Here is a 24,593-nt window from a genome sequence, read left to right on the forward strand (position 1 = left end):
GTCCGCTCTACTGTGCCGCCAGCCCGCCGCGCTCGCCCAGGGGCGCGCGGGGGGGGTGAAACAAAGCCACCCTTGTGTGAACTCGCTCACTCACGAGAGAGCTGTCCCCGCTCGCTCCCGGCAAACAGCAAAGGGCCCTCTGATCAGCGTCCTGAATGAGAGGCGCGAGGGCAGCCTTTCCGAAACGCCGGACTGCAGCGAGCGGCGACAAGCCCGCAGGCCTGCCCAACCACTTCCTCCTTCCTCCACTTTAGCATTTACAGTACAAGCGCCCAGGGACACCATTTCCCGGGTAATGAGGGTGTGCCGGCAGCCCTCGGGGCGACGCCGTTGGCCAGTCACGCGGACCACGTACTTGTCAGGGCGTAGTTGGGGTTCTCCAGTTCCAGGCGCTGCAGCTGGGCTCCCAGGTACACCTTGATGTCGATCCCTCTGGCGTGCGACATGGAGTTGAAGAAGCGGGAGGGAATCTTGGAGGCGATGTCCGGCTCCTCTCTGCCGAAGCCCAGGTTGTAGAGGATCTCCTCGGGGTCCTCCTCATAAAGGTCCAGCAGCTCGGAAACGCTAGCACAGGCAGGCAGGGGGGGTCAGGCATCAAATAAAGAAAATAGGAATAAAGTAAGTCAGAAGGTCTCCGAGCGAGGCCGGGGGGAGGGTGTGGGGCAGACTTCACCCTTCGCCTCACGCTGTTCCCCGCACCCTCACCTGGACACGGTTGTGTTGCTCTTCCCCGAACCCGTGGAGTTCATGCTCCTTCCCTTCTGCTGGAACTGGGTCCGCTTCTCCTTGGCCAGCATCCCCAAACTGTGGGAGAGAGAGCAGAGGTGAGCGGAGGTCAGGTGCAGCCAGGGACGGTGAGAGGCTGGGGGTTGGAATTTAGGAGCTCCACTTACTGTTGCATCTCTGATGGAGTCCCGCCAGCCCGGAGGTGGTTGGCTGGAGAGGCAGAGACAGAGGCAGAATATAACAATCATTCAGAAGAAGAGAGTTTGACTGGACAACTTATACAGAAACAAACTTTGTTAGATTTTTATGACCGTTTCTTGCCGTTCTATGGTAGCATAAATGCATTAATAAAGCAGGCACATAGGGGCCTGCATAGGGCCAATTCACTGCAATCTTGATTAATTATAGGACTTGCAGATGCATCCTCGTTCCCACAATTGCCCAATTACTATTATTCCGCAGCCAGGAGGGAAGTGAAATACGTGCTTTAAAAAGGAAACCCTCTTAGAACAGGGGAAAATGAAGAGCTGGAGGCTAAGCACTCAAATCCAGCTATGAGACTGCAGATTACAGACTATGGACCAAATGGCCCAGATTCTTATAATGCTTTCATCACAGCACACATTCAACACATTCACCATAAAACATTTACCTAAGTATCTTCCAGAGCAAAAGTGAAATTCAGTTGCCAAGAATAACTTCAAAACCTCTTCAGAAAGCCCAATTTTGAAACATTAACTAAAAATAATTATACTCGCCTATACAGCACCACACGGGTTCAATTTTACTACATAGCATCCAACTTATCTAAAATAACCAGGTGTAAAGGTTCGCGAGATTTGTTCCAAATGAATGGTAGTTTATAACAGACTTCATCTCTGCAACACAAATCTGTCTGAGTGGCATAATATATAACAGGTAAGTTAAACAGATAAAGCCAGGTTTTATCTGGCTGATGACTTAAAAGCCGTTTGTCTTGAAGAACTCAAACTGTAGGTTGAGCAGCGCAAAATAGCACAGTTCTGGCAGCCATGGTGAACAGAAATGGGGGGCGTGTGCTTGGAGAGTCTTGGAACGAAACCCATTCAAATTGGTCCAACTTGCGTCTCTCCCCAAAAAGGGCGGGACATCTCTACTGCTGCCAATCAGCGTTAGCCCTTGTGTAAGCCAGTAACGAATAGGCAGCCTTTTACGTACAGATGACTGTAAAAGCAGGTTGTTCCTGCCAGGCAGAGTGCCTGCCTGTGCTTGCTGCAAGCGGCACGTACCAGCAGGACTGGAGGGGATGCGTGGGCGGTGACGACAAGAGAGGACTGGTGAGGACGGCCCACACGCTATCCTGTTCCATACATGCAGGACCGCCAGTCTGCACGCAGCCCTGCCTTTACAAATCCCCCGGTTCTTCCTACGCCGATAAACACGGAACGCATGCACCAAAAAAGACCCAGAATGTGAAACGAGTGTGAAATCAGACTGTTCTCACAAAATTTCAAACCAATTTCAGAGTGGAAGTTACCGTAAGCTTCTCCGGTAGCTTTAAGACCAGCGTTATCACCCAACCCTTATTTATCCCTAACCCAAGACCCCCTGATAGGGATGAGCCTAACCTAGTCCATAGAAATGGCTGACTGCAAGTGCAAAGTGTAAAGAGATAAGAACAAAACCAAATCTAACTGACTCACTCTTCCAAAGCCATGCCACCACTGAGCTCTTCCATGGGGTAACCTGTCTTCTGGATTCACAGCAAGCCTCGTGAGGAGCTGGCATTGTTGTATTTTTTTTTCCTTTCTTTTTCGTTTCAAAGTTTGTTCAGGTTTGTTCTTGAGTGAGCGAAAATGAAATGAATAGCAATCCAAATAGTAAAAGTTGTGACGCAAAAATAAACAAGAGGTATGTACATAAGCAAGCAGTAAATGTTGTCCCTCAACTTGTCAAAGAGCAACAGGGAAAAACCTAGGAAGCAAGCACATTGCACAAGAACCACCAACACACCAACTTCAAAATTCCCTAACACGCCTTTTTTTGAGTCATGAGTTCACCTTAATAAGAAACCCTCTGGGAAAAGATTGCCTCAGCTATGTCACTTGACTACCGTAGGGTGCCAAAAAACGTTTTTGTGTTGCGTTTCTCAACCGTTCCTAGGAATAGGCCACATATTTGAATAATTTCCTTCTTTGCCCATGGGCAACCACTTCAGCCAAAACCATTTATTTGAACAGAAATAGAAATTAGTCAATCAATTCAGAATTCAGTGATCATTTGATTCAAATCCGACAGGAAAATACCCAGCTTTCGTGTTCACAGAGAGACTGACAATTATGCGCACGCACGCACACACATGCACACATGCACACACCCACGCACAAACAACATACACACACACACACACACAGGACCATTTCTGACCATTTTGGTGCCCTAAGACAGATACCCACTGATACTTCAAAATTCCCTAACACGCCTTTTTTTGAGTCATGAGTTCACCTTAATAAGAAACCCTCTGGGAAAAGATTGCCTCAGCTATGTCACTTGACTACCGTAGGGTGCCAAAAAACGTTTTTGTGTTGCGTTTCTCAACCGTTCCTAGGAATAGGCCACATATTTGAATAATTTCCTTCTTTGCCCATGGGCAATCACTTCAGCCAAAACCATTTATTTTAACAGAAATAGAAATTAGTAAATCAATTCAGAATTCAGTGATCATTTGATTCAAATCCGACAGGAAAATACCCAGCTTTCGTGTTCACAGAGAGACTGACACATGCACACACCCACGCACAAACAACATACACACACACACACACACACACACACACACACACAGGACCATTTCTGACCATTTTGGTGCCCTAAGACACCCACTGATACGTTATCTGCACTTGTTACTAGAACTGTGTTAAAAATCAATAAAATATTTTATTAAAACACACATAATAATGAGATGTAGGTTGGTTGAAATGGGTGTAATGGTGAATTATGTCATTTGGACACAACAACTTCACCTGTGCCTTGTGGAAACACCTGCAGCTGACTACACATATACATAACAAAGTATGTACGACAACACAAACCCAAAGTTTCTTCTCATCCACCCTATTTAAATGGGTTGAACAACAGACATGTTAAAAGACATTGATAATGATCATTACAGGGCCTACTGGAACTTGTCTTTACTTGAGCGCCTTTCCACAAAACCATAGCATTCCTTTCACTTTTACTGCAAGGAAAATATCTTACATTTAAAAAATGACTACACAAAATACAGATCTTGCATAAATACAAAAGCCCTTTAAGTACTAGAAGCAAAACCGCCATTAGGAAAGTTAGGTTGGGAACCATGAAGTGATATCAGGGCAGTTGCACTTCTAATTGTCGCGATTAAGGTATTCCGAGCGTGTTTTAAACCTAAAAGTTAATATTATAAATGCAGTCGTATTAATGTAAAAAAAAAATATATATATATGAAGCTGAATGTTTTTATTTAGAAAGTTTATAATGCACATTTTTACGGGACTTAATAGGTATTTCGGCGTTCAGGCCTCTCGAAAAAATAAGAAATTCAAACATGCGTTTGAGGTGGTCGATACACGTGTTCCCCGCCCAACACGCAAATGCTAGGCGACTGAACTCTAAATCAACAACATTCTAGTACAAACTTGGTGTCACATCATCATCATCATCAGGTACCGCTTAGGTCCCCTGTGCTAAAACGGGCCTGCCCACACGCACACACACAGGCCAAGCCCCAACTAGATGTGGAGATCAGCACAGTCTGACTGCAACAAAATGCTCATCAAACAGTGATGTCATGAATGAGCGCATAACACCTAGTGCCACAAGCTTTGATCGAACCCGTAAATCCACTGATAAAAACCCAAGGCAGTGCAGCAGAAGGAACCTAAACTTTAAAAGAATGGCTCCTTCACACACAAAGTGGAATGCCCCTTAACCATACTAATAAACCAGGACCGTGACCGGGCTCAGAGGAAAGAGTCCCAGACGGCCAGTATCTCAGGGCCACTGCTCTACAGTTATGCAATGGACGAAAACCATGATGAATAATGAAAACCAGTTCTTTCTGGACTTGGCCCCAAGCACATGTCTGTCTAAATACTTCCTAAAGAAGAAAGCCTCATTTTTTTCATTAATACATAGAAAGCACAATAAGATGGAATGGAAAGTAAATTTATGTAATGTATGTTTTATATGACAAATGCCCAGGGCCTGCCCACACCCCCTATGGTGGTCACCCATTTCAAAGAGAAAACTGGAAATACGGCTATACTGAAAGGAAGTGCCTAAAACTCACCCTCCGCTCCCAGGGACAGGTCATCCTCAAAGCTGCACGTGTTCTTTACTGTGCCTGTAGAGTACACAGAAAAGCATGGTGAAACACGGTAGCAAAAAAACCATTCACTCGGATATTTTCAGCAATAGTCCTTGATACTTCTTCTTTGAGAGTGAAAACTCACAATGTTCACATTTCACAATATTAAAAATTGAAAAAAGAACACATTCAATGGTTATGAATATTCTATATCTTCTCAATGTACTAAAAGCAACACATTCCAAGACAAATGACTGGTGACAAATGCTTCAGAAATGTACTTATTAATGATTTACTCGTTTTCATACTGCTATTTCCAAGTCTTACCTAAAGGGCCATTGAACAAAAGGAGACCCCATTTAGTGTAGGAATACCATGATCTGGACAGGAAAAGCGATACTTGGTCTTGACTATGTGTAAGTCCTGGTAAGGATAAGACTCCCTTGCTCCACAGTGCTCTTGTCCATTTTGAAGTAAAAAGTGGAGAAAGCAGAGAGAGTTTTACAGGACATTTCCTTATCTCTCAACTGTTGGTGTGTGACACTGAGCTCCAAAGTTCACTGGGCTCTAAGGTGCGATAGGGTAGTCTGTGTGTGTGTGTGTGTGTGTGTGTATGTGCGTGTGTGCGTGTGTACGCATGTGTACACGTGTGTGTGTACATGCTCAAGTGCTGCTTGTGTTCAGCAGTCAAAATGCATCTACAGACACCAGCACCATTTCAGCATTCTGTCCAATGCAAATCTCAAATGACCACAGGAGGGGAAAAAAAAAAAAAAAAAAAAAAAAACACACGTACACACTCTCCCTGGTTGGCAGTGTGTTTCTGTGCTAGGGGAAGCTCACCCTTGGTTGGTGTGTTACTCTGTTCGTCCAGAGAGGCCCCCAGGGGAGTCCTGCAAACAGAGAAAGACGTCAACATCCACATCCCCGCAGTCCACGGTCACAATCTCACTCGTTCTCTCTCACACTCTGTCTCTCCTTCTCTCTCTCCCTCACAAAAATACACTCATGGCCCCACTGAACACAAGCTCCCGAGTGCCCAGACAGCCGTTCACACACTGCAGCCCTGACAAAATGCCCCTGCGATCTGCACTTCTGGTTTTATTCAGAACATTCCGGTTTAAGCGGGTCAGGGTCGAGCGGCGTGTGAACGAGACACGCGCTTAACATCTGCTCCGGAGCCTGGGAGCCGCGTCACTAACAGCCTCGCTCATTCACCTCAGCGCGAAGTGATCAAAACCTTGACACCTACAGAGTCTGCCTCTGGAACTCCCTCCCCAATGCTGCTTAGCTTGTTTTGTCTGTTTCAGAATGCTGTGCTCTCATGCTTGCTAATAAGCGCTTACCCTCATTGTAGACCAGATTTCAAACACCCCACAGAATATTCTTCGCTCACATTCAGTTTCACTGTCAGAACAATGCGCATGCTAATGTTGTATCAAACTCTCTGTAGCATGTCTCCATGGTTTTCAGGCACCTGGGTGACTTGTCTATAGACACAGGCCACAGTTTGTTCTTAATCTACGCTGGCAGCGGAGCGCAATTAAGTGAACATGAATTCACGCCACTGATACCAGGGATCATGATCACGTCACTTCTTGTCTGGCAGGTATCATGTGCACACAAGTCTTGACGTCGCGGGGACTTCTACAGCCAACTGTAGATTTGACTAAGAAAACAAGCTTCCAGCGTGTTTGTTGAGCACACGGCCACAATCAAGAGGGAGAAAAACATACGATTAAGAACTGATCTAAACTATTTCAGAGGCAAGAACCGAGCTCTCCGCTCAAGAGCCGGAAAGAAAAACATGCTTTGCAGGGCCAAAAAAAAAAAACGTACAAAAACGCACCTTCCGCTGAACTCACAATAACTGGGCTGTTTTCAAGCCAGGAGAAAGCTAGAACACAATCAACCACCGAAGGAACTCTGACCTCAACCAAAACGGTTGCTAAGGAATAAAACAGCGGCGTGGCTCAAATGTGAGCAGACTGAGGGGGAAAGCAATAACTCAGCCACGGTGGACCAAAACGAAAAAGTCTCACCAGCATCGAATAGGGGCCTGAACGCTAGCCATCCCTCTTTGTTTCAGAGAATAACGGAGCCTCTAATTTAAAAAGTCACTAGTCCTCACAAGTGAAGACTTCCATGAAAGGGCCCCTTTCCTCCTGATTCACATGACAGTCAGATGTGCAAACTGGTTAGTCACACAGAGCACATCAATGTGAACTTAAAACAATTTTTGAATAAGAATTCCTAATATTGACAAAGCCAACCTCCAGGCTTCCTTCTATGCCAAAGCCTTCCTTTACTCACGATGGCAGTTTGAGGGAAAATAAACAATACAGGATAATACTTGATTTGACCCTACCTGCATTCCTTCAGCCAACTTGCGATCTTGTTAGGTATCCGTCCTAGCGAAAGAAAAAAAAAAATCACGAAAAGTTTTCACAAAGGAAGGAGATTATTCCACTTGACACAAGCACGCGAAAAAAAAAAAAAAAACAGTCAGAATAAACCTGGAAAACAGTTCACCAATTTCTTTTCTCCCCTGGTGAATAGAAGGGAAAGGCTTTGTTGGAGATTTAAAGTGGTTTGTCATGGCTTGCATGGACCTGCATGAAGCTGGCTGTCGGAGAGCCAAAGCACTCTAATTTCCCCCCCTGCTCATCCTCCGGTACTTCACCAGGATCCGGCTTTCAGCATCCGACCGGGGCTCCGAACCTCTCAGCGCGCTCTTCTGGAGGCTCGGGTTTCTCCCCGCGCGCGGGGGCAGAAGCGGGACGGAAAAGCTCGTACCTGGTTCCTCGGCGAGCGGCACTTTGTGCGCCCCGGGCTCCTGCGGCGGCTGCCCCTCGGCGTGCCCGTCCTGGGACTCCGACGCCTGCCAGGAGCCTCGGCTGAGTGCCCAGGCCTTCCTCTTCATGGTGGCAGCCTTCCAGGGGTGCCCGCGGCCGGCCGACCCACACTGCTCCATCCCTACTGCTCCCAGGGCACTACTACAACCGGGGCTGCTTCACCTGCAGGGCGGAGGTCCATGCGTCACATGACCCACCTCATTACAGGCCCCGCCCAGTCCGTAGCCCACCCCTTCGCTGTGCTCCACGAGCAGGTTAAATCACTCATAAGAGCAGTTATAAGCCACTTTTGTCACTCTTGAGTTGGGAACTCGCTGATTAATTCATGAACTTTTAAAGTGAAACCCCACAACAGTATAGAGTTACCTCACACAAAGTGTACAGAGGTGTGTTCTGCCACACAAGAGCGTACAACCATGCCATTTACCACACTGCCAATCAAGCAATAATCATAAAGCAAAACATTCATCAACAATCATACAACCATTTCATTTGAATGCGAAAATTGGCACAGTAACGACATCTTGGATAAAGAAAACTGAACACTTTCTTCAGGAAATGCAACCGGATGAATAACATGCGACACGAATAATACCTCGAAGGTTCCTGGCTGCGCAGAGAACAGATAGACTGAACGGTCCGGTAATGAAACCCACGGAGAAACCCTGGCTGAGATGGTGGGAGTTAGAAAACAAGTAGAACAGGAAATGTCTGTTTAGTTAAACGATTACAAGCTGGTGCGGAGTCATTTCCTGTTTTGGATCAGGGTTTTCTGAAGAAAATGGACAAACCCGTTAAAGTGGGATGGATTTATCATTCGACTGTGTAATCTCTAGGGTTCAGAGGGCTATTTTTAGGCTTTTCCCCATTTGCAGAGGAGCTGTTCTAAATAAGCAGAAATGCAAAACAAAGTGGTCTCTTTGGTGACAAAATAAATATATTAGGTTTACGCAAATGCCACAGCGACACCTGAATTCACAGACAGGAAAAGTCTGTAAATATGAAGAAATAAAAAATGGGAATCACAGTCTACTGTCCATGAGGCACATAGCCCATCAGCAAGAATTTGGCTGAACAAAATGCCATCTAGTTTTTAAAGGGTTCTTTTAAAGATCACATCAGGGTTTTTCTTGGCTCAAAACAGGACTTAGGTGGTGACTTTGTGTGACAGTGACTATGGTCGGTCTGGCTTGACTGCCACTATTCATGCAAGATTTAGAAACGCCAAACCACCAGCGCACAAGGAAAGCCTGCCATTTTCCCTTGTTTTTCCTGATGCATTAAAGCAATTACAAAAGGTCAAAGTAACCTGGCTGAGGTGCTTTACCTGTGTCAACTGACAAGGTGAGTTCCTTTGAGCTGGGGAAACAGAGCATGAGCGTGTCGTCACACACCTGAGCGCACTCAGGCAGAAAGTTAAAGCTACATTAGGTTTCACTGGTTCAGCTCTCCCGAGACACACTTCGCTGCAGGGCCAAGGATCTGAAGAATGAGGAACCATAAGAGCGTCACTGTGAAATGTCAGTTATCAGGGTAGACTACAAACAGTGAGACTCTCTGGTCTAGGGAGTGCCTGTCCCACTTTAGGTCTGGGTTCAATATGTGCTACTATAATTGAAAAGCCAGTACAGATCTTTGGTCCTTCATCATTATGAGTAACTAATATAGTCTGACATTTACACTGTGCCTCTGCTCCATTTTAACCCAAGTGTGTAAGTAACTAATGTAAATACAGAACACCTCATGTCTCCCCTCAACATTAGGCCCTGGTGAGCAAGGCACTAGTATAAACACAGAGCTGCTCCTGGTCTACATTCTATTTTAAACTGAGGGACGCATTCTCCTTTAAAAGGGAACAGGACAGGAATGGCCAAGTCTAGGGAAAGCGTTAGAAAACTCCTGCACAAAACTGAAGATATGAACATGCATACACCGCAACACTGGCTTGTGCCCACCAGAAAGTACCGCTATGCCAGTGGTTCTCAAACTCTGGTCCTGGGATCCCCTGTGGGGATGCTGGTTTTCATTACAGCCAATCTCTAGCTCAATTAAGGCTGTTGAACACATGTTAAAGTTTAATTTTTTCTTTCAACTTGTTAACGTAATGCAGGTTTGGCTCATTATCATGTCTTTGAATTCTTAATTATTTACCAAATGGTTAGTTTTAAAGGCCAGCTGTCCACACATTCATCTATTAGGAACCTGTCGATTCCCCTCAGCCTTTAATTAGGTCAGTTAATTTATTTTAAACTTCTTTTTCTGTTTTTACAATATAGCACAATGTGACTGGGACCCTTATTCTTCATGGCATGCATCGCTATTTTTTTCCATAATGTGGTTTAAGAGGATAAATAATCCCTGAAAACATGAAAAGTACCGAATTACAAAAAATGAACAGCTTGTTAAAATTCTGGGATTACAATTGTGGTTGGAACAAAAACCAGCGTCCCCAAGACTGATTTTGAGAACCACGGCGCTACGCAGAGGTATGGGTTACACACTGGATGTAAAAGTAATCTTGCTACACTGGGGTCTTCAGAGGGAGGGAGAAAACAGCTGTGAGATCAGTTATAGTCTTCATCCAGGCGGCCCAGCTGTGAGGCTCGGAACAGCAGCCAGCCTGATAAGACTTGGCACTGTAAGGTTGCATCTGGACACAAAGGGTCACAAATTGCCACAGCGCGCTGCTTTAAATAGGAGAGCCGGATATAAATTGCTGGGTAATGTGTTCGCTGCTGCTCCGACACCCTCTGAAATCAGCGACCAAGAACGTCTGGCCAGGATATGATAAATAAGTGTGAGGAAAGGAGGGGGAAAGAGAGAGTGGGAGGGAGAAAGAAAAAGCAAGAATAAAAGGAAGTAAGCAGTTTGGCAACTCTAGCCAGTATAAATGAAACAGCTAGGTGTGTGACTAATTGCACATTTTAGAAAAAAAAGATTAGGTTAGATCTAGAGAAACACATTACCAATTTCAAAAGTACATTACTAATTTAAACTGTAGAAGTTGTAGGGAATTCTATGCACATTCTGGAAGCTTCTGGTTTACTTTTCCTGTATGCGTATAATTGCATACAGTACTGACAGTCACAGCCTACACTAGGGAATACTGCGCAGTAAATCTGCAAAGTCAAACTGGAGACATAAGAACAAAATGTGAACATTGTGTCAAGCACACTACTACACAATACCAGATGTTTGCTTATTTTTGTTTACAACTAAAAAAACGACACAGCGGAATCAATGTATTTTTAAACCCAAACATTGTGAGTCAAAACCAGCTGAGTCGTCATTTATAAGCTTTAAAAAATATGTCCATTAGAGACAATATAAAATGAAAAGTGCTAAAATGTTAAATGTTTTTTAAATGATAAATAATGAGTGTTCAGATAATCGGTGTTTCACCGACAAAGATTACAGGTAACCAAGGTACCGTAATCACATCAATAAAACAGACATGCCTTCCAGTAGTCTGAAGGTGGGCGTGTGAATGTTTTTGGAAGGGAGTTCTGACCGAGCCGAAGCAGAGACGGCTGGCGCGGCGAGAGCTCTGACGCAGGGCAATGTTAAGTAACAGCGGACCGCCGATCCCTTCCCAGACAGCTTCCGAAACACAAAGCCAGGCGCAGACCTCAGGAACGGTGACCGAGGGAGGCAAACACCTGGGCACCAAGTCTCCCCCGAAAAACAGTCGGGCTCCTTCCTGAATCTCGTCGCCTCTCCAGTTGTGAAGATGTGCAGAACGTCCGCATACCATTCCAAGCGAATCAAACCGATCCTTTTATTATTATTTCTGCGACCCACATCCTTCAAATCTCTCTTGGCCCCAAAATGTTTGGAAAGGGAGCTATTTTTAAATGCTCTATTGCTCCCCTCTTTCCTCCCCCCCCCCCCCCCATTCTGCAGAGCTGAAGATGTACAGGTTCCCACATTCCCAGCCAAATCCGGCCCGCCATCTTCCGCAATCCGCACGTCCCAAACGTCCAGCTTGACCCCCGCGACCCTGAGCGAGGCATCCCTCGTGACGAGTGGGCCTAAAAATAGCCGTGAATGAATCGTCCCACATCAGCTCCGGGAGGAGGGGGGAGGGGGAGATTATGATGGGATCTGGGGGCGTTTTTTTTAACTTGTGCACGAGTCCGGTAAAGGACTGCACCCGCGCGGAAGAGCCTCAGGGAATGGTGGAGAGCCATGCCGTGCGGCCCGAGGGCCCCACCTGCTACAGTTCGTGCTGGCGCCGTAACACAATCGCCAGAGCGGTTCCCCTTTCTGGCTCACTGAGGGCTTATTCATCGCAAACACCCCTGACCTTTATCAGATTCACAAACGGCTCGCAATCTGGACCCGCGGCTCATAGAAGCCGCTGACGCACTGGCTCCCATTGTAACATTGTTTGCAGAAAGCGGAGCTGGACGTCGCCCAGCGGGAGCGGAGGACGGACACCTTCCTGTGCACTGCCCTCCTGCACCCGACCCCACCCCGCCTCCACCCCAGGGCTCAAGCTGGTGTGGACTCTGAGCGGGCAGAAAACCACGGGCACAGCTGCACCCGAGGGCACCTTGACATGCCCAATGCTCGACTGTGATTAGAGGGAATCAAAGGAGCAATTTTCACGCTGCTCACATGCCCTTGAACATGGCCCAAGTTAGTCTACTCCTCCTACTGAAGCCATACTCCAAACAGGACTTAGTCGGGCTTCATCACAGCCGAATAAAAAATAAATAATTTAAAAAATGTGCTGGAATGGAAGTGTCCCATCAGCTATGGAGAACCCACTCAGACATCAAGGGTTAGGAAACCCATCAGCGGCAGGAGAGGAGCAGCCGGCATCCATCACTGCCGTTAACAGAACTGCACTTCATTTCACAAATGTGGCATGTTGCTTATAAAAACCACACATCTGGTCCAGTTCCTATTTTGCATTTCCACCACAGTTTAAACAAAGAATCCGGTGTTTGACGCGGCCACAAGTGACCCGTGCTTCCATGATAAATCCCGTGGCAGCTGTGCTAGCTTGGTTCTCAGGGTCCTCCAATAGAATGTATGGAATATCCCCTCCTGATTGGCAAAGGATGGAGATGGACCCTGGTTTATAGGGACCTTCAGAGACCTGCTAATGCATGAAAACCTGGCTTCGGCTGAGTGGGTTAGTGAGCCCTTGCAACTGAGCAAATACTAAGGTTTAGCAGAGGAGAGAACATTCCTACTGCATGGAAACAAGGTCCTCCTAAATCTCTGATTCAGTCCTAGGCTGTTGTGCATGTACCAGCAAATGCCTGTGAGTGAGTGTGTATAAGGATGTACAGGTCTGCACATGATTTTGGATGCATCTATGCACATGTAAATCGGTTTGCACCTAAGCATTCTTTTGCGCATACAGATAAGCATGCACACATATCAGTGTGTGTGTGAGTGCGCGCATGCAGGTGAGAAAGCTTGTAAATGCATCACAGACACAAGAGGTCCAGATTAAACCTTGTTCATTCGCTTTATCAGAAGGCAGCACCAGGCTTTAGCTCTTCAGCCCCGCAGGCACAGACACAGGCAGCAGGGCATGCCACACACCATTGTCCAAACCAACCACTAGAGCACTTTCAGAGACTTACCATGAGGCTAACTAGGGTACTGCAATTTACAGGACGCTGAGAAAGATGACACAAAAAATAAAAATGCAAAGCAGTCATTTTAATCACCATTTAATAACAACGCTACCTGGTAGTCAACACTGTTGACCAAACATATCCGCAGATTAGTTGTAAGATGGTCTATGGCACTGTCGATTTCTCATTTTTGAATGTTGCATGCATGGTGTGCGCTAGACTGTTTCTGAAATGTCTGACAGCACTGTGATGCTTGGAAAACACATCGGAATCCTGTACGGAACTGGACATTCTGTGCCTGGTGAATTTTCGCACCTTTCTCATCCAAGGCTCTGCCTAATCATAACAGGGCCTGTGGACAACTGAGGCTGTGCCAAAAATATGCTCTGGAACAGGATAATCAGACTTAGTCCCAGCAGCAGCTCGTCAAGGTACGCCACCCAAGGAAAGAGGCTGTACCAGCCCTCTGCAACACTATCTTTACCTTGTTTAATCATTAAACCTAATGAGGTCAGTGTTACCTGGGCCCGGATTTGAGTACTTCTGACATCACAATGCAATAAACCAGGTCAAGATCACATTCAAATGTAGCCTCAATGGTATACAACACTGTGAGAATCCTGACTGGATAAAACAAACAGATATAGGCTATTGTGTTTATGTAATTCAATGGCAAAAACTATTATTTTCCCTCGCACGCATGCACGCTTCTGCATTCAATTGTATTGAATACAAAAATCTATTTATTTGAATACAAAATAGCACCTGAGGCAGTTCTTGAACAAAATAATGTCTTGTGTAAAGTAGTAATGCATTGTGTTGTGTAATGAATTGTGAAATTTATACCTGAAGATTACAAATTTCCCGAGGGACAGGGCCCAGATTGACATATTGTACCAAGCACATACTGAGGCCTTGTACAGCTGGCTCATAAACATAAATTGGTGACTACTTCACCTTTCAATTTATCCAGAAGAAGCAAGACTTGGTACAATAAGCCAAGTAGTCATACGTTCATCCACACATGCTGAGTGTCTCTATTCACCCATTAATTTAATTCCACCTCTGAGGCATGTGGAAAAACGTTAGGCTACACTCATTTTCCCTACATTTAACTCAGGAAAATGGCTGTATTTGGTTACAGTTGATTGACAACACGGTAAAATAAAAGTGAAATGACACATTGGATTCACTTTACTGAGATGACCATTTTGTTAGACCGATCCCTGTCTATATCTCCTCTCATTGACATCTGAAACATTTCCATGACCTTATGAATGACCTCAGCAACAAAATCAGTGAAATCAGATTAAAAATTAAAACAACAATGTAGGGGAAATAACTATTTCAACAAATTGATAAAGGCAGTCATTCCACATTATCTGAAGTCATCTGCAGGGTCATTTGTCTCTCACTGTTCCTTTTGGTCTTTTTTTGACTACATACACTCTCCAGATTCACTCTGTCCAGAATTATGGATAACCATAGAACGAGGACACTATGGAGAGCTTTGCAGCCAGATGATGCGAAGCCATTCCAGGAGCAGAAATAATCAAGGCCTGTCTGGTCACTGCAATGAACTGGCAGTGAGAGGTAAGCAAGATTAATTTCCTGTGGCCAAGAACCCAAGTTGCCCACCATATTGAAGGCTCTCTCGCTCTGACTCTCTCTCAATTCAATTCAATTCAATTCAATTCAATTCAAATGTGCTTTATTTGCATGACAAGTAAACTTGCGTTGCAAAAACAATCGGACGTACAAAATGACAAACAGACCCCTCCAACTAGAAGAGGGGAAAAAGAAGAAAAAACAAAAGAGTAACAACCCCCATACACATGTGCAAGTAGAGATGCACGCACACATGCACACACACCCAGTTTGAAACTTACTTAGTTTGTGATATAATAATTTATGAACCTATAAGTATTAATAATGATCACAGATGCTATTGTGTACAGTACTTTTTAGTCCACACCCTCTCTTAATTTATGGCAGGCAGAGACATTCTGAGCAGTTGCCTCTACTGCAGGGTTGGAAGGGCTGTAATCTGGGGTGTGATCTGTTAGCGCTGCAGAGGTCCTGTTTGCATTGAAATCATAGCCCACTGCAAAATATGCAAGGTGATAGGTAGAGTTTCCCTTAGGTTTTTTCTTTTCTTTTCTGGAGAGCTGGCTCATAAAGCTGATACATTGAGGGCCCCTACATTTCTGAAGTTACTTGAGGATGGGGGGGGGGGGGGGGGGGGACAGGGGTATACCATTATTAATGTAAATACTGGGTATGGCCCAGTGCCACTTTGTTTGGTATCATAGGCTATTGGCCTATCTTGGAAGGTGAACAAGAAATGTCCCAATTATAAGTAGAGCTAGCTAGTTAAGGTAATAAAAAATGAAGTAGCTGACTGTTGCTAATGGTAAAACCAAAAAGGGAAGTCAACTATAACGCTAATCTAAATCTGATAGCTGATAGTTATCTTATACATAAACTTAGTAAGCAAATTACTAACAACATTCAGCAATTCAAAAAAGTGTATGGATTCATTTCACCAAATAACAAACCACGTGAAGCATAGCATCCAAAATTTCCATAGGAAAACAAAACACAAGGTTGAACTTTGCAAGCTAATGTTACAGCTAACCGGTATCACTTAAGTTGAAATAAAATCATACCATTTGGCCAGTCGTAGTTCTGTGTGTAATAAAGACATAATTTTAAGCTGTTGCTTCATGTAAAAGGCCTGCTAAAAAGGACTAATAATAAATAAATGCTTGTGCATCCCTGCCATAAGTTCTCCATCAGAAAGGGCTTTCAGTGCTGGCGGCAATGTGGTGACATGTCATCCATCAGCACTCATACCTGAAGCCGCGGGCAACTTTTAAGAGTGAGAGTCAACTACATGCAGAATGATTGATTACTTTTTACTAAATTTACAGAGGATAAATTCCTTGCACTTACACAGTTTAGCAGAAATCTTTCAACTGAAAATTAAGTTGAGAGAAGACAACACTGAAATATTTTATTTTGTCATAAAAGATAGTTTACACTGATCACTTTATATATCTGTGTTGATTAAAAAAAAGAAATGATTGGATAATAAAACATTTTTTTTACATTAGCTTTGGTGCAGGAGTTAAAATAAAAATATGAGTCAAGACTTAAACTTTCTGGTTTTATATAATCCAAAGTATGATTCTGAATTTTGAAAAATCTATATTGTAATATTGTATTGTTATTGCAATAATGGTGCAAAATATTGTGATATGAATTTTATGCCACATCTCTCACCCCTACTTGAGGATATTTTTTTGAATCCGCAACAATGAGAAAAAAATGAAATGTCAAGACAACATTAAATATGTTGATCTGGGAGTATCCGTAGCGATTGATCTGACGAAAGCCAACAAATACGTTATACAACACAAGCTAATTACAGCAAATATCAAATCAGAATTTAACATTAAAAAAGTCAATCTGCTTAGATAGCTAGCTAACATGCTTATGTTCAGCTGTTGGCTGGCATTACTTTGGCAGTTACAATCAGGATGAGAATTGATAGGTCATAACACTTAATAAGATACATTACTTTAGGTATGCAAAAATGTAGGGACCCTTCGTGAAATGGCCTGTTTTGTTTAATCACTAAATCAAAATAAGTTAAAACAACTGCAGGATACAAACTTAAACATGACATAGTTCTGCTCATTTTAATGCACACTTAAAAACGATTGGCTGAATGTTTAATTCAGAAAATAAATTGCAATTGTGCATCAAATTTAGGTGCGCTTCCAGTTGATCCTTTAATACTTTTAAGATGTCAAAACTTGACTCAAGAACTTAAATTAAGTCAGATGAAAACTCCACAGCTTGATACTCTGACCCTTACTATCAACAACCATGGGATCCTCTAAGCAGCTAACTGAGGACCCCGTTATTCTTTGGGGTTGTGTGGTTGTGAGTGGCACTGGAAATCCTTGGAGCTAATCTCTCGTCAGTAAAGAAATGCATGCACACAATATTCTGGATATTGACATTACTCCGAATAAGACAGTATTCCAAATATGTTTACATGGCCAATTATAAATTAATTTTCTTTTCATACTCTCGTTCACATGCAGCCGTGAATAGTCCAAATAAGCATAAAATGTCCACATTACGTCCCTTACAATCTTTATTTACCTTTCAAAAAAAATTTTAAGTCGGATGTTGTGTCTTCTTTGCAGGGCCTTCCATCTTTGCATCCTGTGAACTGCTAGCTGTCTGACTCCTATTAAAATGCAATCGGTAGCCTAGTAACAGCAGTGCTTACCGAAAACAACACCCTCAGGCTGTGCGTGTTGCAAACAGTCGTGAAAACCCAGATTGAGATGGATATCCGGAACAAGATGTATACATTCCCAAATAGCTCTCCAATAATCCAAATATTATCATGTCACATGTATTAATTAGAATATGCCATATTCAAAATAAGGCCTTATTCTGGGTATTTAATCTGAATATTCTGCTTGCATGACCCATATATTATTCAGGATATTGTCTTATTTGGAATAATATGAGTGCACATGTAAATGTACTCAATGATCCAAAAATACCACAAAATCAACCATGACTCACTACTAATTAACTACATAAAGGAGCAAAGGTTTAAGGTGTTGAAATGACCATCACAGTCCCCAGACTTGGATATAAATCTGTGGGGGGATCTCAAACATGCAGTCCATGCAAGAAGACCTAAGAATATTTCTGAACTAGAAGGGTTTTGTGGGGGGAAAAAAGTTCCTAAAGCAAGAATAACATAACATAACATAACAATGACGAGAACAGGCCATTTAGCCCAACAACTGCCATTGTCCTAATTAAATTGTACCTAGTGCTATGATTACCAGCAGGCTAGATAGTATCTAACACTATATCAACCCTGGTCTTGAAAACCCCCAATGTTTCTGGCTCTACTAAATGACCTGGAGTTCTGTTCCACACACTGACTACTCTTTGTGTGAAAAAAAATGATACTCAATGTCTGTGCTAAATTTACCTTTTGCTAATTTCCATTTATGTCCCCTTGTTCTACTAACAGAATTCAACCTGAAGAATCTCTTGTAGTTCACTTTGGTAATCCCATTTATGAATTTAAAAGCCTCAGTCTAGGCTAGAAGAGATTAAGTATCTTGAGTCTTTCCTCATATCTTTCACACCAGGAATCAATTTGGTTGCCCTTCTTTGAACCTTTTCCAGAGCCTCTATAGCCGCGTTTCCACCGCAGGAACTATACCCCGGAACTAGGAACCTTTTGAGGAACTCAGTGCGTTTCCACCGCAGGAACTAGGGTCTAAATTTAGTTCTGGGGGCTTTGTTTTACCCCCCAAAACGTTCCTGCTCGGGGGGTAGTACTTTCCGAAAGTACAGGAACCTTTTGGGTGGAGCTTGCAGCGCTGAACATTTCTGATTGGTCGAGTACTCGTAGCATTTGTGTTGTATTTATTTTCCGCCATTACCCGCCATGTTTGAAAATATGCAGCGGCAAACCAATTTATTTTCATAATAACTTCAAATCAAACTTGTATGTTATGCGGCGCAGTAGCCTACTTTTGGTTATAGCCTGTCAACGTCTAGGAATTATAACGTGTGCTCTTCTGTTCTTTTCTTGCTTTAGTATTCGTTTTATAAAATGCTAAGCATTCGTGCTGGGACAACATATTACGTAGGCTACCAAAACATTCAATCGGATTAATTCGGTTGCTGAATATTTTCTTCCGGATTTTCTTTGTTAGCCCGTTGTAATTGACTCAAAACGTTTGATACAGTTATGTGAGGTATGCGGTAGTTCTGCATAATTAACATTGGTGATACAGTACAAGCAAACTGGAAATCACCTTCCGCACTTTTTATCCGGGTAAAATAACAGGTTAATTCTAGTAATCTTCCCTTTAGCTTTTTCAGACTGCCGTAATTTTACTCAATTTTACTGCCATTTTTCAATTCCACGAAAAGACCAGGAAGACTATGGACTCATTTATGGTGCATGGTTCGCATCTGGAGGGCACACTTCGCTGCTCGGCTAGCAGTAACTTCGAAGGAAAGCAAACGGTGGCTGTACCACTACTAATTTACATTTTCACGCAAGTCCGAGTTTTCGTTCTATTCTTGTCATTTTGCGATTAGCCTATATGGAATTGACGACGAGGAAATAATAAAACAGCAAATTGTTTACAACGTGTGCATGTTTTCTGCTGTTAATGAATGTGTTTGAGAGGATATATGAAAATCAATAAACACAAAAGTAACCATATATAGTCATTGTTGGTAACCCGTTGTATATAAGTGGAATAAACCCCTCCGGGCTGTCCCGGTTATTAGAAAATAATGTAGGCTACTTCGGTGGTAGTATGGGGTTACAGAAAAAATCATATGACAGATGGACCGACGACAACGTCAGTGGGCTAATTTGCCTAATCTTCGCGGTACTTTAGACCCCGGTGGAAACGCAGACAACCATTGGCTGAAGGAACCTTTTAGTTCCTGGTAAAGTAGTTCCTGGGACTGAAAGTTCCGGGTAATTTTGGTGGAAACGCGGCTTATATCTTTCTTGTAGTAAGATTCCCCAGAACTCCACATAATATTCCAAGTGTGGTCTAACAAATATATTACATAAGTATAACTTATTTGGATTTATACTCAATACTTTTGGCTATATATCCCAGCATCCTGTTGCCCTTTCTTCTTTTTCTTTTACTGCTACCAGCAAATACAAAGAACCTGAAAGGCTTTGATCAACTATTACTCCCAAGTCTTTTTAAAATTGAGCACATTCTAATTTTGTTCCTCCCATAAATAATTCTGCCATCCTACATGTAGAGCTTTGCATTTAGCTATACTGGACTTCATTTGCCAGGTTTCCACCCACTTCTGGATTTTGTTTACATCTTCGTATATTACTTTAGTAGATTCCAAACTGGGGTCTCCCAGTTTTGTATCATCTGCACATTCAACTAAAATACTTTCTATGTCCCTGTCTTACATGTTCTTTAATATTGGCATTATATTACCTTGCTTCCAGCCCTCCTGTATTTCTCCAGTTTCTAAGGACTGTCTAAAAATACCTGCCAGTGGTTTAAAGATGATTGCACCTAACTCTTTGAGTACCCCTGGGTATATGCCATTATGGCCTGCTGCCTTATTTGTTGTTAGTTTATGTCATTTAACCAGTACTTCTTTATCCTCTATATCAATATCTTCCAAGACATTCTGAATTCTGAGTACTGAATATGCCTTCCAGTCTATTAGTAACCTCCTCTTTAGTAAATCTCTCAAAGCAACTATTTAATACTGTTAGCTGGCTGAAAGAAATGTTTGGAAGCTGTGCAAAGTAGGTGTTACCAAGTACTGACAGATGGGGTACCCAAACTTTTGCACATGCTACATTTATGGTTTTATTTCTTTTCAATCTGTAAAATTTAGCAAGAAATGTAATTACGTATTAATATTTACAAAAACATGTCTTTGTATTTATTTATTTGTAATTTATTCACTGCAGAGGTTCTATTAACAACTTTTTACTCTGTAAAATCAACACAACATTCAACCAGGGGTGCACAAACATTTGCACATCACTGTTTCTGTTGTTAACTGAAGTTATACAGGAGTTTTGGTTATTCTACAAATGGCCAGTTAAAATGTTCATTTAAACAAGAAAACTACTTGGCTTAGGCTCTTTCAGAATTGGCTTTGTCAGTCACCATCAACGCACAGTCTGTCACTGTCTCAATAAAGTGCTCTCTCAATATTTCATTCATTCTTTCATTTGAAAGCCTGGACTTGAAAAAACTACAGCAAGTGCTTGGCAATGCAGTTCAAAGGTTCGCATGTCAAATGAAAGTCCTAGAATGAAACACACATACTACAGTTTCATACAAGTGTGAGATGGATATTGAGTAGCAACACTCCTGAGTCTTTGGGCAACAGTGAGCCATAACTGTTTAATGGTAAGGGAAGCAGTGCCAGGTTGCCAGAATCAAGGGCTTCCACAAATCATGCACAGATACGAAACTTTTGGATTAAAGATGCCTGCAGGCATAACACAGCCAATGTCTTCAAAGTGAATAGATTATGTAATAATTCAACTGCAAAAGAATCCCCCCCCCCCATAATGACTATTTTGGTAAACAAGTGGGCAAGAAGAGTTCCTAAATAATCCAAATTGTACTTATTTTGGAAATGCCTCTCTCCCAATTAAATCAACAGTCCCAAAAGTTATTCCAAAACAGAATTGATAATGCACAAATGTGCCTCTCCAAACAGCCTCCTCATGAAACTATAAGAAACGGTCAATGATTCCGTCTCTCTCCTTTACAACCAGGAATGGCGGAAATGGCTGCTGTCTAACAACTCCCAGGTGGAATGCGGAGGAACATGTGACAGTTTTGCGGGTTCGCCAATGTTAGCTCAGCAAACACTCATCTGCCAATCAGGGAGAGCCACTCAAACCTGAATGATGTCACAGGGAGTCAAATGTTGGCCCAAGACTCAGTCCTGAAGTTTACTGAAGGCATGGTTGCCCCACTTTTAAACTTTGCTGGTCAACACTGACAAAACAGCAGGAGGAAAAGTGCCTCGTGACATACAAGCATGTGGCTATAGTTCTGCACCCAGTCCCAGCCTCTTTGCTCCCTATCGACTATTTCTAGCAGATGCTCATTTCCTCATTCCAGATCTGAACAGGATGCACAGAGGTCAGTGCACAATATACATTTTTTTAAATAACATACTGGGATCATTACTTCAGTGCCAAAATAATCACAAATAATTGTATTGTACAGCAATATGGCCTCTGTAGCCAGCAGTTTCTGAAAGAACTCTGTGTTTAATTAAGGCAATTTACCCTTTTATACCGATTCCCTGACACTCCCATCATCACAATATTTCAGTGTGGTTAAAATACCTCATTGCTTGGTCGCCATCAGACTACTGATCTGTTTCTGGAATGCACGGCTGAGGTACTACCAAAGGGGATCATGGCAGTGAACAACAGCAGACGTACCTTGCTTCTGCTGATTTTACTTTATTTCAGGGATGAAGACAGAAGGATATGCAAAATCTTAAAAAATAGCCAAAACCATAATTTGGCCAATTATCACCAAAACTCAAGCTTAAGCCACTGTAAACCTACGAAATGAGAACTCTCATGAGTTATACAGCCTGTTTATATTTTCCAGCTAAGACAAGGATAAGCCTTTGCATGTCTCTGCATCATTCCTTCTTAGTTCAATGACAGAGGTTGGAGGTCAAAGGTGTGGGAGTGCATCCCTGTTCCCTGTCTGACCTAAAGCACATGGTCTTTGCAGCCAGCAGCTTTTGAAAAAGATTTCACTTCTATCTGCTATAACCAAGCACGACTGGCAGCTGTTTGAACCAGAGGTCAGCGGTCTGTCACAGAATGTAAATAAACAAATGCAAGAACTCTGCCACTTGCCTCTCTTTACACAAAGATGAGAAGGGAAACAAAACCAATGTGGTTCATTCAGTGGGTATGACTCATGAATAACTTAATCCTTGAATTTTGTTCTTTTAGGATGAAAAATGTTTCTCAGAAATGTTGCTGAGAAGCCATTGCAAAAAACAGAAGAATTGGCTAATACGAACGAAAAGTTCGTATCTGTGCGTGCACGTTTTTGTATTTAAACCGTATGCCCTTGGCAGCCGATAGGTCATATAATTTCCGTATGCGCTCTTATTTCAGCCAACTGGTCAAATAATTTCAATATGTCCTCATATTTGAAAGGGTAACACATACAGTAATGAAGGCATCAGAAAGGACACCAATTCGCATTAATAAACGCAGTCTCATATTATGTCATCGTATTGTGAAGAGTGGTTTTAAAAAGGGCGTGTCCTGGTTTCACGCAGATGATCCTGAGAAAAAGTAATATGTCACTGTTACTAGCTTTCGCAAGAATGGTGATAATAAACCAGGACCCTGAATCAGAGCCGTACTATGGGATACTGTTGGTAGCCTACTGGGCTCTATCCGCTTCAGGAAAAAAGGATAGCTACTCAGACAAAAACCTTCTGTTCGTCCCTACTTCTAATTGACGACATTATATCAGGATCGGATCAGCGTTAATAACATCAAAAATTCAGTTTTCGGTTCAGGAGTTTAAAGCAACGTAAAAGGGCATCATATGAACACAATGTCAACAAAACTATATTGCAACACGTGACAGTACAGGCAGCGAAGAAACAAAGCACTGATAACAATAAAAGTAATCACGACAACAAAACAAATTCCGCTAGTGTGCAACACTCACAACTGCGCATGGCTCCACGTCTCTACATTTTATCGATAATTCAAACCTCAAACGAATACTCTTCAGAAGAGTGTTGGGAATGCAACGGTAGGTCTGTAAATGGTAAAGATCCCTCTCAATGTGGACTTTTTGAATTGTTCCTATAATACACGCGTGATACAAAAGAAAATGAAATAACTAATGGTAGCAATAAATACGGTTTCCTTAAAGTAAAATAAAGCGAGACATTACAAAAGAAACACACGCAGAATGACGCCTCTCTAACGTCTAACATGCAACGCCAAAACGTTTGGCTTACATAAAAGTAAATGGCCTTACCATGGTACAGAAATCAGTGGAGGGTTTCGATGATCATACAGCAGCAACTTCGTAGGATCTGACAAACTTCGCCGAACTTCATAAAAGAACAAGGCTTCCGCTTCCGCCTGGAACACAAAGTAACATAACAAGTAAGGGCGAGTCAGTGCAGCCGTCACAAACTGGAATAATCGCTTCCCCAAATCAGCCTGTGCTGCAACCCACTGGAGAAAACAAGGATATTGCACGTATAGCAGAACACTAGCCCAACAAAATAATATATTTGATATGTGAATAAAATAAATGAATCAGAAATGTTTGTTTAAAGAAACAGTCTCGTTTAAGAACATAAATTCATGGATAGCGCCACTAATTTCAAACTAATGCTATTTTTATCTAGCCTACTGAAACATTTAATAAAAATATCCGAGCAGCAGTAGCCTAGCGCATGTGCAACCAGTCGTTTTATTTTTACAGGAGTAGCTGCTTA

General features: G+C 42.8%; 1 protein-coding gene across 3 annotated transcripts in view; it reads right to left on the reverse strand.

Annotated features, from left to right (window-relative positions):
• The window catches only part of itprid2 (ITPR interacting domain containing 2), a 39,717-nt gene extending 15,449 nt beyond the window's left edge, over positions 1–24,268 (reverse strand). Inside the window, exons 1-8 of one of the 3 annotated variants that reach the window (XM_035409501.1) lie at positions 24,125–24,268; positions 7,850–8,070; positions 7,422–7,464; positions 5,897–5,946; positions 5,036–5,089; positions 894–936; positions 706–804; positions 356–564 (exon numbers count right to left, since the gene is read on the reverse strand). In XM_035409501.1, coding sequence (XP_035265392.1) covers positions 356–564; positions 706–804; positions 894–936; positions 5,036–5,089; positions 5,897–5,946; positions 7,422–7,464; positions 7,850–8,027 — 676 coding nt within the window. In that variant the 5' untranslated portion in view covers positions 8,028–8,070; positions 24,125–24,268. Of the gene's footprint in view, positions 1–355; positions 565–705; positions 805–893; positions 937–5,035; positions 5,090–5,896; positions 5,947–7,421; positions 7,465–7,665; positions 7,760–7,849; positions 8,071–8,503; positions 8,592–24,124 lie in introns of those variants that run through there. The other 2 variants (XM_035409502.1, XM_035409503.1) reach the window with 2 other exon arrangements.
• Between the last annotated feature and the right edge of the window lie 325 nt (positions 24,269–24,593).

Source organism: Anguilla anguilla, chromosome 3 (genome assembly GCF_013347855.1).
Source record: "Anguilla anguilla isolate fAngAng1 chromosome 3, fAngAng1.pri, whole genome shotgun sequence".
Lineage (NCBI taxonomy): Eukaryota > Metazoa > Chordata > Actinopteri > Anguilliformes > Anguillidae > Anguilla > Anguilla anguilla.